Below are 17,713 nucleotides of genomic sequence, written 5' to 3' on the forward strand. Positions count from 1 at the left end.
TCAACGGGAAGCACTGGCCTGTTTGGCTCAGTGGTTAGAGTGTCAGCCTATGGACCAATGAGTCTTGGGTTTGATTCTGGTCAAGGGCACATACCTCGGTTGTGGTTCATCCCCTACTCTTGTCGGGGTTGTGCGGGAGGCAACCAGTCAATGTGTCCCTCTCACATCGATATTTCTCTCTCTCCCTCCTTCCCACTCCATCTGAAAGATAAATAGAAAAATGTCCTTGGGTGAGGATTGAAAAAAAAAAAAATCAGTGGAAAAATATCCTCGGGTGGGGGTTAACAACAACAAGAAGAAAATTTTAGGAAGATTTCAGTTGCAAACCAAACAAACAAAAAACTTGAAACTTGTGTTCACAAGGGGACTCCTGACCTCCTCTGGACCTGCGCCTGCAGGCTTCCCCATCTCAATGACAGCAAGTCCTTCCTTCCAGCTTCCAACTGAGAACCTTATAGTTGTCCTGGACTCTTGTTCTTCTCACCTTCCATATCCAATTTGCAGGCTATCTTGGTTCTACCTTCAGAATTTATCCAGAATTCGCCCAGCCAGTGTGGCTCAGTGGTTGAGCGTCAACCCATGTACCAAGAGGTCACCAGTTGGATTCCTCGTCAGGGCACATGCGCAGGTTGTGGGCCAAATTCCCAGTAGGGGCCATGCAGGAGGCAGCCAATCAATTTCTCTATCGATGTTTCTATCTCCCTCTCCTTCTTCCTTCCTCTCTCTCTAAAAAGACAAATAAAGAAAAAAAGAATAGATCCAGAATTCAACCACTTTTCAGCACTCCATTTACCACCTAGGCCAAACTACGATTATCTTCCGCCTGGCCTCTCAGCTCCCACCTTTGTCCCCCCACCACCCAGCAGCCAGATTATTTCATGACATGAGATCACATCACTGCCTGAATCCAAACCCTCCAACGCTTCCCCAGCTCTCTCAGCAAAAACCAAAGTCCACACAAAGACCTACATGTCCTCTGTCCAGCTGCTTTGTCCCCCTCCAGCCATCCTGGTCTCCTGTCCACCACCCTCACCTTTTGCAAAGCTGTGTCTCTGCCTGGACCACCCCTCCTGGCCTCCTTGAAGGCCTCTCTTCAAGTTTCCAACCCGGACTCCACCCCATGCTCCCCAGCTGCCTGCTCTGCTTTATTTTTCTCCCACAGAACTTGCCACTTTCCAACATACCATATAATGTATTATTATTATTATTATTATTCTTTTACCGTCTGATACAAGTAAGATGCTGGAGAAAGGCAGGGAAAAATTGTGCGGGTTCTGTTCATGGCTTATGCCCAGCATCTAGATCGGTGCCTGGCATATAGGGGTCCCTCTATAAATACTTGCTGAATGAAAAGGCAGGTTTATCCTCAGGAAGGACACTTTGGGCATGGGATAGGGGTGGAAATTATGGAAGCCAGGTGGTCAGAGTGAGGCTGCAAGAGGGCGCCTGGAAGGAGAGGCTGAGCCTGAAAGAAGCCCTGGAGGGAAGGGGAGTGCCGGGGAGGGGGCCAGTTGAAGCCCAGATGGGGGTTCTGAGGGCTAAGGGTGGGCAGAGATGCCAAGTGGGAGCGTGGTGGGGGCCAGCAGTGAGTGGGGCCCACAGGAGGGCTACGTAGGAGCAGGCGGTTGGGACTAGGTGAGGCTGCCGGGACCACACAGCAGGGGTCCATCCTGGCCTCAGCTGGGGGGGAAACGTCTGTTAGGAGACGCAGCAGTTGTCCAGAGACTGTCACGTAGCGGGCAGTTGGGATGGATGAGCACGGGGTTGGAAAGCCGGACATCTGCGGTGGGCAAGGCAAGAGGGGGACGCCTGAGCTTTCTCGGGTGAAAAGCCACAGGCCTCATAAGTCAGTGGACGCGGGCTGAGAGGTGACAGGGCCCCGGAGGGGGTCGGGGCGCTTGGAGACTCCAGGCGGGAAGGTGCCCGGGTAGCCCAGCAGCGGCTGCGGCTGCGGGCGGGAGGCCCCCCAGCGGAGGGCTGGGGTGGGCGCGCGGCGAAGGACGAGCGCCCAGCGCCCGAGAAGGCGGCGCCGAGGCCCGGCCGGGCCCGCAGGTGGGCGGCCGAGGGGCGGCAGGTGCGCGCCAGGAGCAGCGCGACCAGCCGCGTCAGGACCAGGCGGGAGGCACCGGCGCCGGGCGCGCCTCACCGACGCGGCCCGGTCCCGTCGCCCCCGTCCCGGCGCCCCGCGCGCCGGCCAATCAGGCGGCGCCGCCGGCCGCCCGGCCCCGAGGCCCCTCCCCGAGCCGGCGCAGCGCCAGCCAATGGGCGGCCGAGCCCGGGCCTCCAGTGCGCGCAGCCCGCGCGGACCGGCTCAGAGCGAGAAAAGCGAATCCAACCCGTCGGGGCTGCCGCTCCGGACCCGCCGCCACCGTCGCACCTCCTCCCCCTGGATCGGGTGTACTGTCCCAACCCGAAAGTCCAGTTTTGCGGCCCGGCAGCGGCGAGCGAGCGCGATGACACAGGAGTACGACAAGTGAGTGAGCGCCCGCGCGAGGCCGGCCGGGCGGCCGCTGCCCGCCGGGCCCGCCGCACCTGCCGCGAGGCCGGCGGAGCGAGGGCGGGCGGGCGCCGCTGCGGGACGGGCGGGCGCGGGGCGAGCGGGGGGCGCGCGTCCTGCCGTCTGCGCGCTTCTCTGCGCGACCGCTGTTCCCTTGCGCCCCCCCCCCCCCGACTTAGTTTCCCCGAAGCCCCCTGGGAGGACCCTGGCCGTGGGGACTGGACTCCGTAGAGTCGCCCTCCCCCGTCTCAGCGGGCGCGCCCCCGTCTCTGCTCCCTGGTGGCCCGGGTTTCACGGGAGGAGATTCGGGGCGGCCGGCCTCGAGGGCTGCGGCTCCAGCTCGCGGAAGCCCCCCACCCGGTACCCGCTCCCGGGTCGCCCCGGTTGCTTCTGCTCAGTGGAGCCCGTGGAGCGCCCGGCGACGGGCCCCGCGGCTGGAAAGGTCGAGTCCCCGGGTCATCTCGTCGCTCCGCCGGCTCAGTGCGCCGGCCCCGGAGAACTTCAGGGAACAGTCGAAGTGTGCGGGGTCCGGGCACTCACTCCTCCCCGGCTGGCGGTGTGCGTGAGAACGGCGCTGTAGGAGTTCTTTCGCCACCGGCATCATTGCTGGTAATTACAGACGACTGTGATTAAACATGCTCGGAAAATATCGAGAGAATGAAACTTCGAAATCAAGGTGATACACTTGAAAGTACGGGATGTGCTGCCTTTGGGAGTTCGCGATTAAAGAAGTATTTTGACAAATGGAAGGTGGTAATAGAAGACCTTCCCCTTAGGGGACACTGGGTGAGGGATAGTTCTGGCCTTTTCTTGGCAACTTTTCTGTAAATATAAAATTGTTCCCCCCAAATATATTTAAAAAACCCAAATCGCAACAAACCAAATCAGTGTATGTAAGTGTCTCTCTTTCTGGATGAGTGGGATAAATATTATGTGTGGCTATCTTAAACGGAATAATCTTTTGTTGTGGAATAGGCAGTTGAATGATCTCTCGAAAGAAAGTATCGGAAGTCTTTGAGAGATCACTGATGAAAGGTCTGGACTCACCCCGGGCAGTGCTGAGCCTTTAGGGACTAGCAACAGCCTGTCATATGAGGAAGTGGACAAAGGCAGCCGGTTTCATATTTATTTCTCAACATATAGTTTACAGGAGGCACATTTCCAAAGCTAAGATTTTGGCTTTAGGCACACTTTGGAAATGTAAGACACCTTCAGAGTGATCACAAACAAAATGATTTGCAAAAAATATTTTATTTTCTGTTGCTTCTACAAATTTGGGCTAGGCGTGGGAGAAGGGAAGCTGAAAAACTAGCATTATGGGAATTGAATGAGCCAAGTGCTGTCATAATCTTTTGGAAGTAGCTATTAACACTATTAATAATAGCTTAGCAGTACACCAGTAAGTCATCCCGAGGTACCACTGGCTCAGTAGCTGGTATGCTCTGTTCATGAAGGCACATGGAATGCCCCTTCGTATATTTCTTCATTTTTGTCTCTTTTCAACAACCCATTTTGTTTGTTTTGTGTTAAAATAGTGTACTCCCTCAAGATTTTTTTTTCCTACCAAATATAAGCTCCTGTGGCTTTATGCCTAGATGTGAATAAAAACATTGGCTTAATTTTGACTGAGGATAAATTAAGTTGTTGGATTCCCCCACCCCCTTTTGCAAAGCTGTTCTTTTTTTAAAATCTGTATCTGTTTTTAAAGGGCCTGGGTGACTGCCAAACCCTAACCTTTGCTGATTACTTGAAAAGATAATCAGTCTTTCTACATTCACTTTTAGAGTAGGTAGGTCACCTTTAGGCAATTTACATGTTTCATTTGTGTGTTGCAATGAGAACTGATCCTTAAATTTGCTTGTTAGAATCATGATAATTCAGAGTAGTTCTGAACGTTTAAATTTTTTTTCCTTAAAAAAAAAACACACTTCATTTTGCTGGAGTTAGTGTTCCACTTTTTCTCTTTATTGACTTATTAAATAGTACCAACTGAACAGTTATTGAGACTGTTTGCATTTCAGATTTTTGGAATCAGTGATGTTTGCTTTAATCTTTTAAATCAAATCTTCTATAAGAGCTTACTAAGACCCACGTTGATTTTGGGGGGATTTTTCCCACCAAACTACAGTGTTAAAAATGAAACAGTTCTTTCCCAGTGTGGAAAATTGGTAAAGCTTTTTAAAAATAACCTTTTCCCTCCTATTTTCTTAAAAATCTTTGTGTTCAGTAGCTTCATTTATTGTTGCAGATTCCTAAGTGTTCATTTCTAAGATAAACAGTTAACTCCCATTCCAGAAAATGATGCCTTCTTATTGATTTACAGTCCCCTTTGGCTACATTCCATACTCAATCTGCCCGTAATCAGCAGAATATTCTAACTTTCTCATATGCCCTGGAGGATTAAACGAAGTATCCCTTTTTCTTTCTACTCCCTCCTCCTCTCCCCCTTGTTCGGTGGTAGGGAAGTTTTTAAGGCATGGCATCAGCAGGAGAAAGGGGGAAATAACATGTAGCGGCATGATGACTGAACCATATATACTCTCTTTAAGAGGGTACGGTCCTGACTGCGTATGTCTGAAGATAGTCAGTGTTCTGTTTTGCCTTCACTTTGTCCTTGAGTTTTGCTTATAAGTGTTTGAACAGCCTGAATTTTCTTGCAATATTGTTTTTTTTCCGGCCAAATAGTATATCCTGGGTTCCATGTGTAGGTTAACTGCAGGTTCCTTGGCTGCCTAAATACCTTATATCTCACTCGGTGACCCCCTGGCCTACAATTAAGTGGGTTGTTTTCTAGTCTTGTTTTAATTTACTGTACAGGGTCACTGAGGAAATAATGGACTATTTTCCTGGAACATCAATGAATTGGTTGTTTGGTTCTTTAAAAATTAGCTTATGATGCCTTGCAGTAGAAATATATATATATATATATATGTTTTGTTTTGATTTCTCTGAAGCAAAAGACCAGTGTTGGTTCTCCAGAATGAAGCACTCTACCCGCAGCGGCGCTCCTATACCAGCGAGGACGAAGCCTGGAAATCCTTCTTGGAAAACCCGCTCACTGCCGCCACCAAGGCCATGATGAGCATCAATGGCGATGAAGACAGTGCAGCCGCGCTGGGCCTGCTCTATGACTATTACAAGGTAGGCTTGCCGGCTCTTTAAACCCTTAACAGCAGTCCGTGATGCACTTGATTCAGCGGCATATAAAACAGTAATTTGCTGGTAGAATGTAATGCAAGTTGCTTCTGTAGTGACTATAAATGGTTTAATGAGTACTTTGAATTACTATGGTTCAAAGCTGAAGATCTCCGATCATAGAATCAAAGGGTTGTTTTTCAAACCTGTGAAGTAGCCAGCTGTTCTGACTCTGGAAGGTGATGCCACCATAAAAGAAGGTAGAAGATGTGTCTCACTGAGATTGAACATTGTACTGAAGGTGCCCGGCTCCTAGTGCCATCAGAGTGCCCGTGGCCCATTCCTGCATAGTGATTTCCTTTGCCCTACATGACATTGTAGAGCCTTTCATTTGATGTGATTGTAGGATTCATGAAAAACACACTATATTTTTTTAGTCTTGGACTTTCTTTTTTTTTGTTAATCCTCACCCGAGGATATTTTTTCCAGGATATTTTTAGAGAGAGTGGAAAGGAGGGGGGGGGGTGGCGGCATTGATGTGAGAGAGACACATGGATTGGTTGCCTCCCAGACACAGGCTGACCAGGGTGGGGATTGAACCTGCAACCCAGGTACATGCCCTTGACCAGGAATCGAACCCGAGCCGACGCTCTAACCACTGAGAACACCAGCCAGGGCTCTAGTCTTAGACTTTCTAGTTCTAAGATCAGGATATATTTTGTTGCCTATCCTAGAGATTTGGATGAGTCTTAATTAAACAGAGTCTCTCCTCTGCCTGGAGTGTTACATGGTGTTTGTGGACATTAGACCATTGCTCTGGATCGTCATCATTGTCCTAGTAATACTCGCTACCACTTACTGCCTACCTAGACCATGCTAGATGTGTTCACAGTATGTGTGTTGTTTCTAGTGCCTCCAGAATCCCTGAAAAGTGTGTGGCATTACCCCTAGTTTTCAGATGAGAAAAATAAGGTTCTTAGGTCACACAGCTAGGATGGTTGCAGCCAGGATTTTAGGCCCGGTCTGGTCTGTGCCGAGGTCGTTCTCTTGGGTCTGCCATGCTGTCCGGGGGAACGTGCTGTGCTTGCTGGACTCCGTCAGCGAGTCTTCCTTCCGACCAATAGCGGATGTGTGAGACTGGAAAACGTCCAGACCCAGTGAAAACTTAAATAACACGACAGTTAATTCCTTGTACTTTCTCCTGGACTGACCAGTTGCCCACCTTTTATTACATTCTGGTCCTGTATTCTTTCCCGAATATAAGAAATGCAGAGGGAAAAAAGCAAAGGATATAGTTTGATTATCAAAATTAGGGTGGGACCTAAACAGAGGTTTACTATTTTCCGGTATGAGGTCATGTGGTCAATTTGTGTTTCAGAGAGTGAGGTGAGTATTTTTTTCTTTGAATATGAATGGAAATTGGTGTAGTAACTAATGATGCTGGAAGAAACTCTTGTCTGGGAAGTGTAGCCACTAAGGGTTCCTTTGAAGTGGAATTTATTATATAATCTGTTCTTTTTATGGCTTGTTTTATTGACTCAATCAGTGTAAAAACCATAAGTTCCTAAGTAACAATTATGAAGTTTGAAGTTACATATTTATAAGTGAAAGTTTGAGAGTGGGAGAAAACCAACAAGTTTAGTGCCAGAAAGACTGATGACTGATGTAATAATACTAATTGTAGAGTGTGTGTGTGTGTGTGTGTGTGTATGTGTGAAAAATAAAGGGTCCTAAATATTTTTTATGTTTTAAGAGGGGATAAATTTTCATGTCTGCTCATTAAGGGTGACAGTCTTAGTTCTCTCTGGCAAGCTTCTTTTGAGAAGTGTAGGGGTTTTTGTTTGTTTGTGTTTAAATGAATTATCTGTTTCGTTTTTTTAGCTGTAACCTTCAGTCACTTTTATGTAACAACCTTGGTAAAGCTTTAAAAGCACATTATTAATACATGAAACAATACTTTCTTTTCCTTTAAGGGTAAAATAAGTTTCAAACATCTTAGCAGTTTTCGAGTGCACATTGGGAGTAAGTCTCACTTGAGTTGATGTCTGCAGTACACCCAGTAATGTTTGCCTGATTTCACCTCCTATACAAAGAAGAGCAGAATCAAAAAGGGATAGATAGCCCTGGCCGTGGTTGCTCAGCGGTTAGAATGCCGGCCTGTGGATCAAAGGGTTTTGGGTTTGATTCCTGGTCAAGGACACGTACCTGAGTTGCAGGTTCGATCCTCGGCCCCAGTCAAGTGGGGTGCATGCGGGAGGCAACCAATTGATGTGTCTTTCATATCGATGTTTCTCTGTCTCTCTCTCCTCTTCCCCCCTTCTACTCTCTCTAAAAGCAATGGAAAAAATACCCTAGGGCGAGGTTAACAACAACAAAAGGATAGAACAAACTGAGTTTGATTTGTCCTTTGGATAACGGACCATAGTAATCCCAAAGTATCTGAAGAAATTTATCATTTGAAACCAGCATTTAGATCTTGGAAGCGTGCTGTTGACATGCCTGACCCTTTGCATTCTGCATTTGCTCTGGAAGGAAGGAAGGATAAAAGAGAAGAGTAGCAGAAAGTTGAAAGAGCCCAGTTGTGTTTTCAGTAGCTTCTTGTCTCTTACATTATGTAGATAAAAGGATAAAACCAAGTCACAGGTACTTTTTTTAAGAGATAAAACCCAAATCTATGACAGTAAATTTGTGATGCCCTGAGTTTATTTGGTAACTAAGTAATAGTTGGTTTTTACATCCACCTGGTAACCAGATAGTAAGCTCTTAAGGGAAGACACTGTCTTATTCATTCTGTGTTCCCAGAACCTGGTGTTTGGTAGACATTCAGTAGATATAAGAATGTTTGAACCCTGGCCGGTTTGGCTCAGTGGTAGAGTGTCGGCCCACAGACCAAAGAGTCGTGGGTTTAATTTCGGTCAAGGGCATATACCTCGGTTGCGGTTCGTCCCCAGCCTTCCTGGTGGGGTCATGCGGGAGGCAATCAGTTGATGTCTGTCTGTCTGTCTGTCTGTCTCTCTCTCTCTCTCCCCCCCCCCCCACTCTATCTGATGATAAACAGAAAAATATCCTCGGATTAAAAAAAAAAAGTAAAAAAAAAAACAAACGGTTGAACTTACTGAAGAGTAGAAGATTGTGTCTCTCCTTCACTAAGTAAGGGTTAAATTGTTGTCATGTGTGTTACTATCTAAGGTTCCGAGAGAGAGACGGGCATCCACAGCCAAGGCCGATGTGGAGCACCCAGAGGCAGACCACAGCAAAAGGTAATGTCTAATATAGAGCGTCAGACAGTTCTCTTGAGAAATGCAAGTGTCTGTGAAAATAAGATGAGACTTGGTTCGGATGAACAAGTGCAAGTGGAAGAGATAGGCAAGTTGGATTTTGAATATCTAAAGTTAGATTTCATTACTGATTTGCCTCCTACTAATTATGATTCTGTTACTCTGAGAAGTTACCAGTTCCTTTAGACATGGTAGCCGTTTCTAGAAAAAAAAAAAACAAAGCATTAATTTTCTCCTCCTCCAAAGGGGTGTTTTTAGTAATAACATAAGTGTTTGCTTATTTGTCTTTGATGTTCTCTTAAGAAATATGTAGCTTAAGGCAATGGTGAGGGTCCATTAAAAAAATTGAGTACCAGTGATTTTGAATAACTGCTTAAGCAAAACTTAAAGTAAATTCAACTGTATTCCGAACTCCTGTTGAAGTTATTTTTAAAAATATTTTAGGTTAAAACTTTCAGAAAATTAAATTAAGCCTTAACTTTTATAGCCATGAAAAAAAAATGTTTTTAATATGCTTTAAAAATTGCTTTGTGTTCTATTAGTAATAAGGAATAAAACAGTTTTAAAGAAAGACTGATCAATCAGAATCACACTGTCTTGACTATGTTTACTCTTTGGGTCTGCATATTTTATGTGGTGGGGTTGTCTTCACGGACAGGATTCGGTAGTAAGCTTTCTTCTACTTAGTGTGTTTCATAAGTATTTTCCATGTTGTTGTTTTAATCTTCATAATTACCCTTTTTGGCAAAGGGCTTATGGTTTGTATTTTCTACTTTTTATTATGGGAATTTTCAAACATAACAAAAGTAGAGAAATAATATAAACCCACACATACCATTATCAGCTTCAACAGTTATCAACTTAATTTCTCTTGTTTGATCTGCTCTTCAACTTTTAAATTAATTCCTTAAATTTATTTTTGCCTAGAGTATTTTAAAATGAAACCTAGCTATACTTAACATTAAGGCGGTATCTATTCTTTATACTGTTATAAAGCCTTAATGATCAATTTTCTGGCTAGCTTTTTTCCTTTTTCTCTTTCCCTAGGAAAAATTTCTGAGTGTGAATTTAGTTTAAGTTTTGAACATTTTATTGATCTTGAAATGTATAGAGTTGCCAAATTGCTTTTTGCTTTAAAAGTATCAGCCTATATGATTTGAGGGGATTTTAAACATTTATTCATTTTACCCTAGACTAATAATCATCTTATATTGCCCAGGATATTTATTAAAGCAAAAGTAATTTTATGCAAATATATCTACTGGTATAATGTAATCAGAGGCTTTCTTTTGGTGAAAGAGAAAGCTAAGTAAGTATAAGTACTAGGAAAAATGGTGGCCAAGTAATAATAGCTCATAGTTTTTGATCCGTTATGTTACACACATTTCATTATATCGACTCATTTATCCTGACCACATCCCCATTTCATAGGTGAGCATGTAGTTACAGAGAAGTGAAATAACTTATTCAAAGTCGTACAGAATTTGAACCCAGGCCGTCTGACTTGAGAGTCTGTGTGTGCCGCCATGCTGGATGGATCCAGCTAACCTGCTTCAGGTTCTAGTAGAATTTGGTAATTTTATTAGAATTATTAAAAATAAAGTGTAATAGAGTAGAACTCTGAGTTCTCAGTATTCAAATGAAATTTTGCTTCATACTTTTGGATTTTATTTGACTTGTAGCTGTGAAGTCTTCTTTTCCTTCTCTAGTAATGGGTTGTCCTGCTACTTTCTCCTTTAGTTTCTATCAGGTGTGTTAGAATTATTGCACAGGGCCCAACAGCCAGTGCCAGGAGGAAAATAAAAACTGCCGCCCTGCCCTGGCCAGTTTGGCTCAGCGGTTAGAGCGTCGGCCTGCGGTCCAGAGAGACCTGGGTTCGGTTCCCACTAAGGGCATGTACCTCGGTTGCAGTTTGTCCTCAGCCCTGGTTGGGTCGTGCAGGTGGCAGTCACTCGATGTGTCCCTTTCACGTCGATGTTTCTCTCTCTCTCTCTCTCTGTCTCTCTCTTCCTCTCGCTCTCCCTCCCACTCTATCTGAACAAAATATCAAAAAATGCCCTCGGGTGAGGATTAAAAAAAAACAAAAACCTGCCGCCCTGGCCAGGTGGCTCAGTTGGTTGGAGCACCGTCCCGTACACTAGAAGGTTGCGAATTCAGTTCCCAGTCAGGGCACATACCTGGGTTGCTGGTTTGATCCCTGGTTGGGGCGTGTACGGGAGGCAACCGATCGATGTTTCTCTCTCACATTGATGTCTCTACCTCTCTCTGTCTCTCTGTCTTTCTCCCCTCCCTTCCTCTCTTCCGCTCTCCCTTCCTTTCTGTCTAAAATCAATAAAAGCGTATCCTTGGGTGAGGATTTAAGTAAATAAATAAATGAATAAATAAAATAATAAAAGTAAAATTGTCGTACTGTATTAGCATTGAAACATTTTTTTTTTTTTTTTTTTAAAGAAACAGCATGCCAAATGTGACTGAGCAGTCCCTCATTTCTCCTGGAGAAAACAGAGTACAAGTTCTGAAAAATGTGCCATTTAACATTGTCCTTCCCCATGGCAACCAACTGGGCATTGATAAGAGAGGCCATCTAACAGTTCCTGATACAACAGTCACTGTCTCCATAGCAACAATGCCTACCCACTCCATCAAGACAGAAACCCAGCCCCACGGCTTTGCCGTCGGAGTCCCTCCCGCAGTGTATCATCCTGAGCCCGTTGAGCGGGTGGTGGTTTTCGACCGGAACCTTAATACTGCTGACCAGTTCAGCTCTGGTGCTCAACCCCCAAATGCTCAGAGGCGAACCCCAGACTCGACCTTCTCAGAGACCTTCAAGGAAGGCGTTCAGGAGGTACAGGAAACAAAAGCATCTTCCTAAGATGGCTCTGTGTGTGTATAAATATCGGGTTCCACCCCTTCCTTGTTATGTAAGCCTGAAACTCTGCCTGGAATGAATGGATTAGGAACAAAAGTGGAGTTTTTTATTTTTTTAAAGAGAAAAGACCCATGGGTATAATTTGTAAACCAAACCTATAAAACCAGAAATTATCATCAGGGGCACATGGCTAATCTTACCAGCAGCTGAGTTTACAACTGTGATTTCAGCCGAGTGACTTGCTGGAGAAGGAGAAAGAGAACCCCATACATAATTTTCTATCAGAAACAGATATGTCCACATAGTCTGTTTTTGGCTCTTGTCCTAGACTAAAACAAGCTCACTGCAACTGGTTTTAATGCAAAATGATTTCTCATGTATTTATTTGCTAGTGTTCTAGGTTGGTAGTCTTGGTCAAGGAGGCAGGCGAGTCTGGGTGACAAGTGCGTTGTGTGAAATTTACAGACGGACAGCAGATGCTCCTGAGGCTTTTGTGGTGATAAAACACCTCTCAGGGAAAAGTTAGGGACCGAAGATGTTTAGAACTATTGAACGGTGGGGTCAGGGGTGGGGGGTAGCTCTGTGCGCATGCAGTCAGGGGTAGAGCAGTAACCCGTCCTGAGAGAGTGCACCAGTCAGCCCAGCCAGCCGTGTGTGAGCTTGATACCCTTTCTTAACTGACACGTGATAATTCTGACTCCTAAGAGTCATGGGGATTTGGTTGCAGATTCTAGAATTTGAATACCATGAGGATGCGTGGGAAAGACGGGAAGGGAGTTAGTAAAGCGCTTTGTGGCAGTACTTACATAGTCTAGTTTAATTGCATGGCATGTAAAATGGATATTTTTATTTTTTTAAGTTTTCATAGAGTTAAAACTTTTATTTTCAGATGAATGTTGACAGAGTAGTGGGTTGCTGTAGCAGACGTGGGGCTCGAGTACGCCTGATGACCAGTTAAATAGTTGTGGCTCATTACGTTGCTGTTTCAGGTGTTCTTCCCCTCGGATCTCAGTCTGCGGATGCCTGGCATGAATTCAGAGGACTATGTTTTTGACAGTGTTTCTGGGTAATAGTTGTCTTTTAATTTGAATTTTAACTTTTCCTTCTTTTTTGTTCATTTGATAGTGAGAGAGCAGAGGTGGCCTTGGCGGGCCTTCACCTGCACCTTACTGCTGCTTCTGGCAAGAACCTCTCCCTGCGCTGGAGGACGTTTGCTTTGTGCTTTCAGCTTTGAACTCTGAACTGTGGCTCGTGTTTCTTTAATTCTCGGTGCTGGTGCTTCTGCCCTTTGGTTTCTTTATGGGATGGAGGTAGAATGCAACCTGAAAGAAGAGTGTCAGTCAGAGCCCGGAGGTCCCAGAAGTCTTTCCAAAGTGTATCATTCTATGAGAATCTAGGAGTAGCATCAGGTGGATAAAGGCTTTTATTTTTTAATTAGCCTCACTAGTGATAAAATAAAGGAAGTCACCTTTTTTCTGACCTGATAACTTCCTCCTCTTAACCTCACAATGTGGTATCTCACCCTCGGAATATGGATATTTTCCCAGTTAATTATGAACATATGTAAACACCTTCAGATTTTTTGGAAAGAGTTTAAGATTTTATTTTATATTTTTGTTTTATGTATTTTTTAATGTGTGTATATTTTGAAAAAAAAAAGTTTTATTTAGAAGTCTAGGATTTTATGGGAATCAAGACTTCCCTTAAAGGCCTGCCCCAAGGTGCAGGAGTCACAGACTCCAGTGCCTTTAGGGTCTAGGGTAGGGGTCAGCAGACTTTCTCTGTAAAGGATCAGATAGTGGACAGTTTCCGCTGTGTGGGCCTGCAGCCTGTGGCAACCACTCAGCCCTGCTGCTGTAACATAAAAGCAGCTGCAGATAACACGTAACCAAGGGTGTGGCTGTATTCCAATACATTATACATTGTATTTACAAAAAGAGATTTATTTTATACATTGTATTTACAAAAAGAGATTTACTTTATTTATAAAAATATGGGTAGTTTGCCAACCCCTGGGCTAGGCAGGTGATTGAACAACTTCAGGGGGCTTTATGGATGTACCCGAAGGTAATAGGAAGTGTAGAGAATTGTGGAGTGCCCATCTGAAGACATTTGAATTACAAGCTAAAAAGCCCTGGCCGGTGTGGCTCAGTTGGGCATCATCCCATGCACCAAAAGGTTGCCGGTTCGATTCCTAGTCAAGACACATGCTCGGGTTGTGGGATCAATCCCCAGTAAGGGCCATGTAGGAGGCAGTCGATTGATGTATTGCTCTCACGTCGGTGTTTCTCTCCCTTTCTCCCTCTACCTTTCTCTCTAATAATCAATAAAAAATCTTTAAAAACTAAAAAAATTATAAATTACAAGCAAAAACAACAAAAATGTATTGTGCAGACCAAATCAAATTTAATCAGAGGACTACCAGACACCTCTTTGCAACCTTTGCTGGGTCAATACCAGATTGGCAGTATGTCTTGTGAGATTTCCTTCCAAAGTCCTTTTCACTTACTAGTATCTTTAATATTCTTAGCCTCCAAACTCCTAATTGTTAACATTACTTCATGGAATTTCTGGTAGGCATTTTGTAGTCCCACATGTGAGACATTTAAGAATTTCTGTGTTGCTTAGATTATATTTATCATGGAAAAAGTAGCAAATGCTGTTTTTAATTGGACACAGTCAGTGGGATGTTTCCTGGTAGTCTGGATTTATTTTCTTAAGTCCACACTGAAGCATGTCAGGATTGCGCTAAAGCGTGCAGGAAGCTTCCGAGAGTGGACTAGAGATCTGTGACTTTTTTGTTCTTTAGGAACAACTTTGAATATACACTAGAAGCCTCAAAATCGCTTCGACAGAAGCCGGGAGATAGCACTATGACATACCTGAACAAAGGCCAGTTCTACCCAGTCACCCTGAAGGAAGTGAGCAGCAGCGAGGGCATCCACCACCCCATCAGCAAAGTGCGGGTGAGTCCGCTCTTAGTTCTGTTCTCTGGGAAAGCCGTCCGAGCCTAACATTTCCAGGTCTGAAGCAGATCGAAACGATCTAAAATTGCAGTTTTAAGCCGTAGCTATCAAATCTAACACTGAAAAAGTTTTCCAAAAGATACTCACCCTGTCTTGTCTGTGCGTTGATGAATTCTCTCTCGCAGAGTGTGATCATGGTGGTGTTTGCTGAAGACAAAAGCAGGGAGGACCAGTTACGGCACTGGAAGTACTGGCACTCCCGGCAGCACACGGCCAAACAAAGGTGCATTGACATAGGTGAGCGGCGGAGCCCAAGCCCGCGGGTTCCCAGAGGCGCAGGCATCCCGTTGTCCAGATCCAGTTATTTTTGGCAGTGATTAGCTTCCTGCCGAAAGCATTTGAATTTATATGCCAGCTACTGATCTGTTCCAAACACTGTCCTTGGCCTCCTGGAATCAGTGCCCTGAACACTACTTCCTTCATAAGGACATGTGCCCCCTGCAGTGGCTTTCCATATGACACCAGGGCCAGAAGCCACAAAGCCAGCCCCACTGAGCATCCTGATTTTTGATCCTGCAGATTTTTTGCAGGGTAATGTCTTTACAGGATTCTGATTATTTGGAGATGATAGTAAGGTATAGGAAAACAACCACTCGCCGAGTGGAAGAAAATGCTGCTGACGTGCAATTACCCGACAGGCTTCCCTCTGACATGCTGAGCTGCACGCTCGGCCCTCCTGCCAGGGACAGGCCCAGGGAGCCGTCCCCAGTGAGCAGCAGGCCACATGTCCCCGGCGACATGCTTGGTGAAGACCCATTCCTGTCATGTGTAGACTTTTCGTAAAGAACTGTTGTTTGTATCTTAAGGAGGCTCCCAAGCTAGTGTTACTCCTTTTCTTTATACTGTTCATGTTCTCTTTTCAAAAGAATTAAAAGAACTGAGTTCTGCCCTGGCCGGTTTTGCTCAGCGGTTAGAGCATCAGCCTGCGGTCCAGAGAGACCCGGGTTCGGTTCCCGCTAAGGGCACGTACCTCGGTTGCAGTTTGTCCCCGGCCCTGGTTGGTCGTGCGGGTGGCAGCCACTCGATGTGTCCCTTTCACGTTGATGTTTCTCTCTCTTTCTCTCCCTCCCTCCCACTCTATCTGAACAAAAAATGGAAAAATGTCCTCAGGCAAGGATAAAAAAAAGAATAAAAGAACAAAAGAACTGAGTTCTACTCTTGGTTCTCTGGACTAGTTTTGTGACCTTGGGGCAATTATTTAAACATTTTTAGACCTAAATATCCTGATTTTGATATACCGAGATACAATTAAATATATCTAAGCTTGCCTCTATTACAAAACTTCTTTTTAACCCAACAAAATGTTAATTTAAGTTACCCAGAGATGATATGAAAACTTGTATCTTACTGTGAACTGCTCTAATGGCATATTGGAATGAGAAATCACAAGTTCTTTTTCTTTTTTCACTTATCTAGCTGACTATAAAGAAAGCTTCAATACCATCAGTAACATTGAGGAGATCGCTTATAATGCCATTTCTTTCACTTGGGACATTAACGATGAAGCAAAGGTAGGTAGCGAACTCCAGGGAATCCTGTATCTCCAGTGCTTTGAGGATGCTGGGAGGAGCTTAATGATTTGACAACTGATGATGTTTACAGTTCTACATGTTTTCATTTCTTTTAAAAAAATTTTTATTGATTGATTTTTGGAATGAGTGAGAAATATTGATTTGTTGTTCCACTAATTTATGCATTCATTGGTTGATTTTTTTTTTCCTTCATTAATTTTTTTTTTACAGAGGGAGAGAGAGAGAAACATTGATGAGAGAACATCAATTGGCCACCTCCTGCATGCCCCCCACTGGGGATTGGGGCCCATAACCTGGGCATATGCCCCAAGCGGGAATCCAATAGGCAACCTCTTGGTGCATGGGTCAGTGGTCAACCAGTGAGCCACACCAGCCGGCCTCATTGCTTGATTCTTTTTTTTTTTATCCTCACCCGAGGATATTTTCCCATTTTTTGTACAGATAGAGTGGGAGGGAGAGAGAATAAGGGAGAGAGAGAGAGAAACATCAACGTGAAGGGACACATCGAGTGGCTGCCACCCGCACGACCAACCAGGGCTGGGGACAAACTGCAACCGAAGTACGTGCCCTTAGCGGGAACCGAACGCGGGTCTCTCCGGACCGCAGGCCGACGCTCTAACCGCTGAGCCAAACTGGCCAGGGCTGATTCTTTTTTTTTAATTTTATTTTTTTATCCTCACTGGAGGACATTTTTTTTTTTTGCATTTATCTTTAGATAGAGCGGGAGGGAGAGATGGGGGAAGAGAGAGAAACATTGATGTGAGAGAGACACATCAACTGGTCGCCACCTACACGACCCCAACAGGGGTTGGGGACAAACTGCAACCGAGGTACGTGCCCTTAGCAGGAACCGAACCCAGGCCTCTCTGGTCTACAGGCTGATCTACGGGCTGATGCTCTAACTGCTGAGCCAAACAGGCCAGGGCCATTGGTTGATTCTTATATGTGCCCTGATCAGAGATCAAACCCACAACCTTGGCATATTGGGACAACACTCTAACCAACCAAGCTACTTGGCCGAGGTCTACATGTTTTCATTTCTTTGCTAAGGAATAGGGAGAATAAGCTGGGCCAAGAAAATAGGTTAGAACCATAAGTCATGAAATACGTGAAGGTAGGACGTACTTTGGGAGAGAAATAGCTATTATTTCATCAGCCCCGTGTTTCCTACGTATCAGCGCCAGCTGGATTTTTCACTTCTCTCTTCATTATTTCACGCTTTATGAAAGTACAGCTTTTCCCCAGATGTTATGAAATCATCCTTCTCTCCCTTCTATCCTCTCCTTCCTCCAAAAAAGACAGCTTTTGTCAACACACTTTAACATCTGGAGTGCGGTGTGGGAGCCGGGGGTGGGGGGGGAAGTGGGGTGAGGGGG

General features: G+C 45.1%; 1 protein-coding gene across 1 annotated transcript in view; it reads left to right on the top strand.

The window, feature by feature from the left end:
* The first annotated feature begins 2,330 nt into the window (after positions 1 to 2,330).
* Positions 2,331 to 17,713, top strand: part of GRHL1 (grainyhead like transcription factor 1) — a 52,885-nt gene continuing 37,502 nt past the window's right edge. Inside the window, exons 1-8 of the mRNA XM_036263529.1 lie at positions 2,331 to 2,473; positions 5,452 to 5,638; positions 8,822 to 8,892; positions 11,362 to 11,755; positions 12,769 to 12,845; positions 14,589 to 14,745; positions 14,931 to 15,042; positions 16,222 to 16,316. Of these exons, the coding sequence (XP_036119422.1) occupies positions 2,454 to 2,473; positions 5,452 to 5,638; positions 8,822 to 8,892; positions 11,362 to 11,755; positions 12,769 to 12,845; positions 14,589 to 14,745; positions 14,931 to 15,042; positions 16,222 to 16,316 (1,113 nt within the window). The 5' untranslated portion in view covers positions 2,331 to 2,453. The remainder of the gene's footprint in view (positions 2,474 to 5,451; positions 5,639 to 8,821; positions 8,893 to 11,361; positions 11,756 to 12,768; positions 12,846 to 14,588; positions 14,746 to 14,930; positions 15,043 to 16,221; positions 16,317 to 17,713) is intronic.

The sequence above is a fragment of the Molossus molossus genome, unplaced genomic scaffold, assembly GCF_014108415.1.
Source record: "Molossus molossus isolate mMolMol1 unplaced genomic scaffold, mMolMol1.p scaffold_m16_p_15, whole genome shotgun sequence".
Taxonomy (NCBI): domain Eukaryota; kingdom Metazoa; phylum Chordata; class Mammalia; order Chiroptera; family Molossidae; genus Molossus; species Molossus molossus.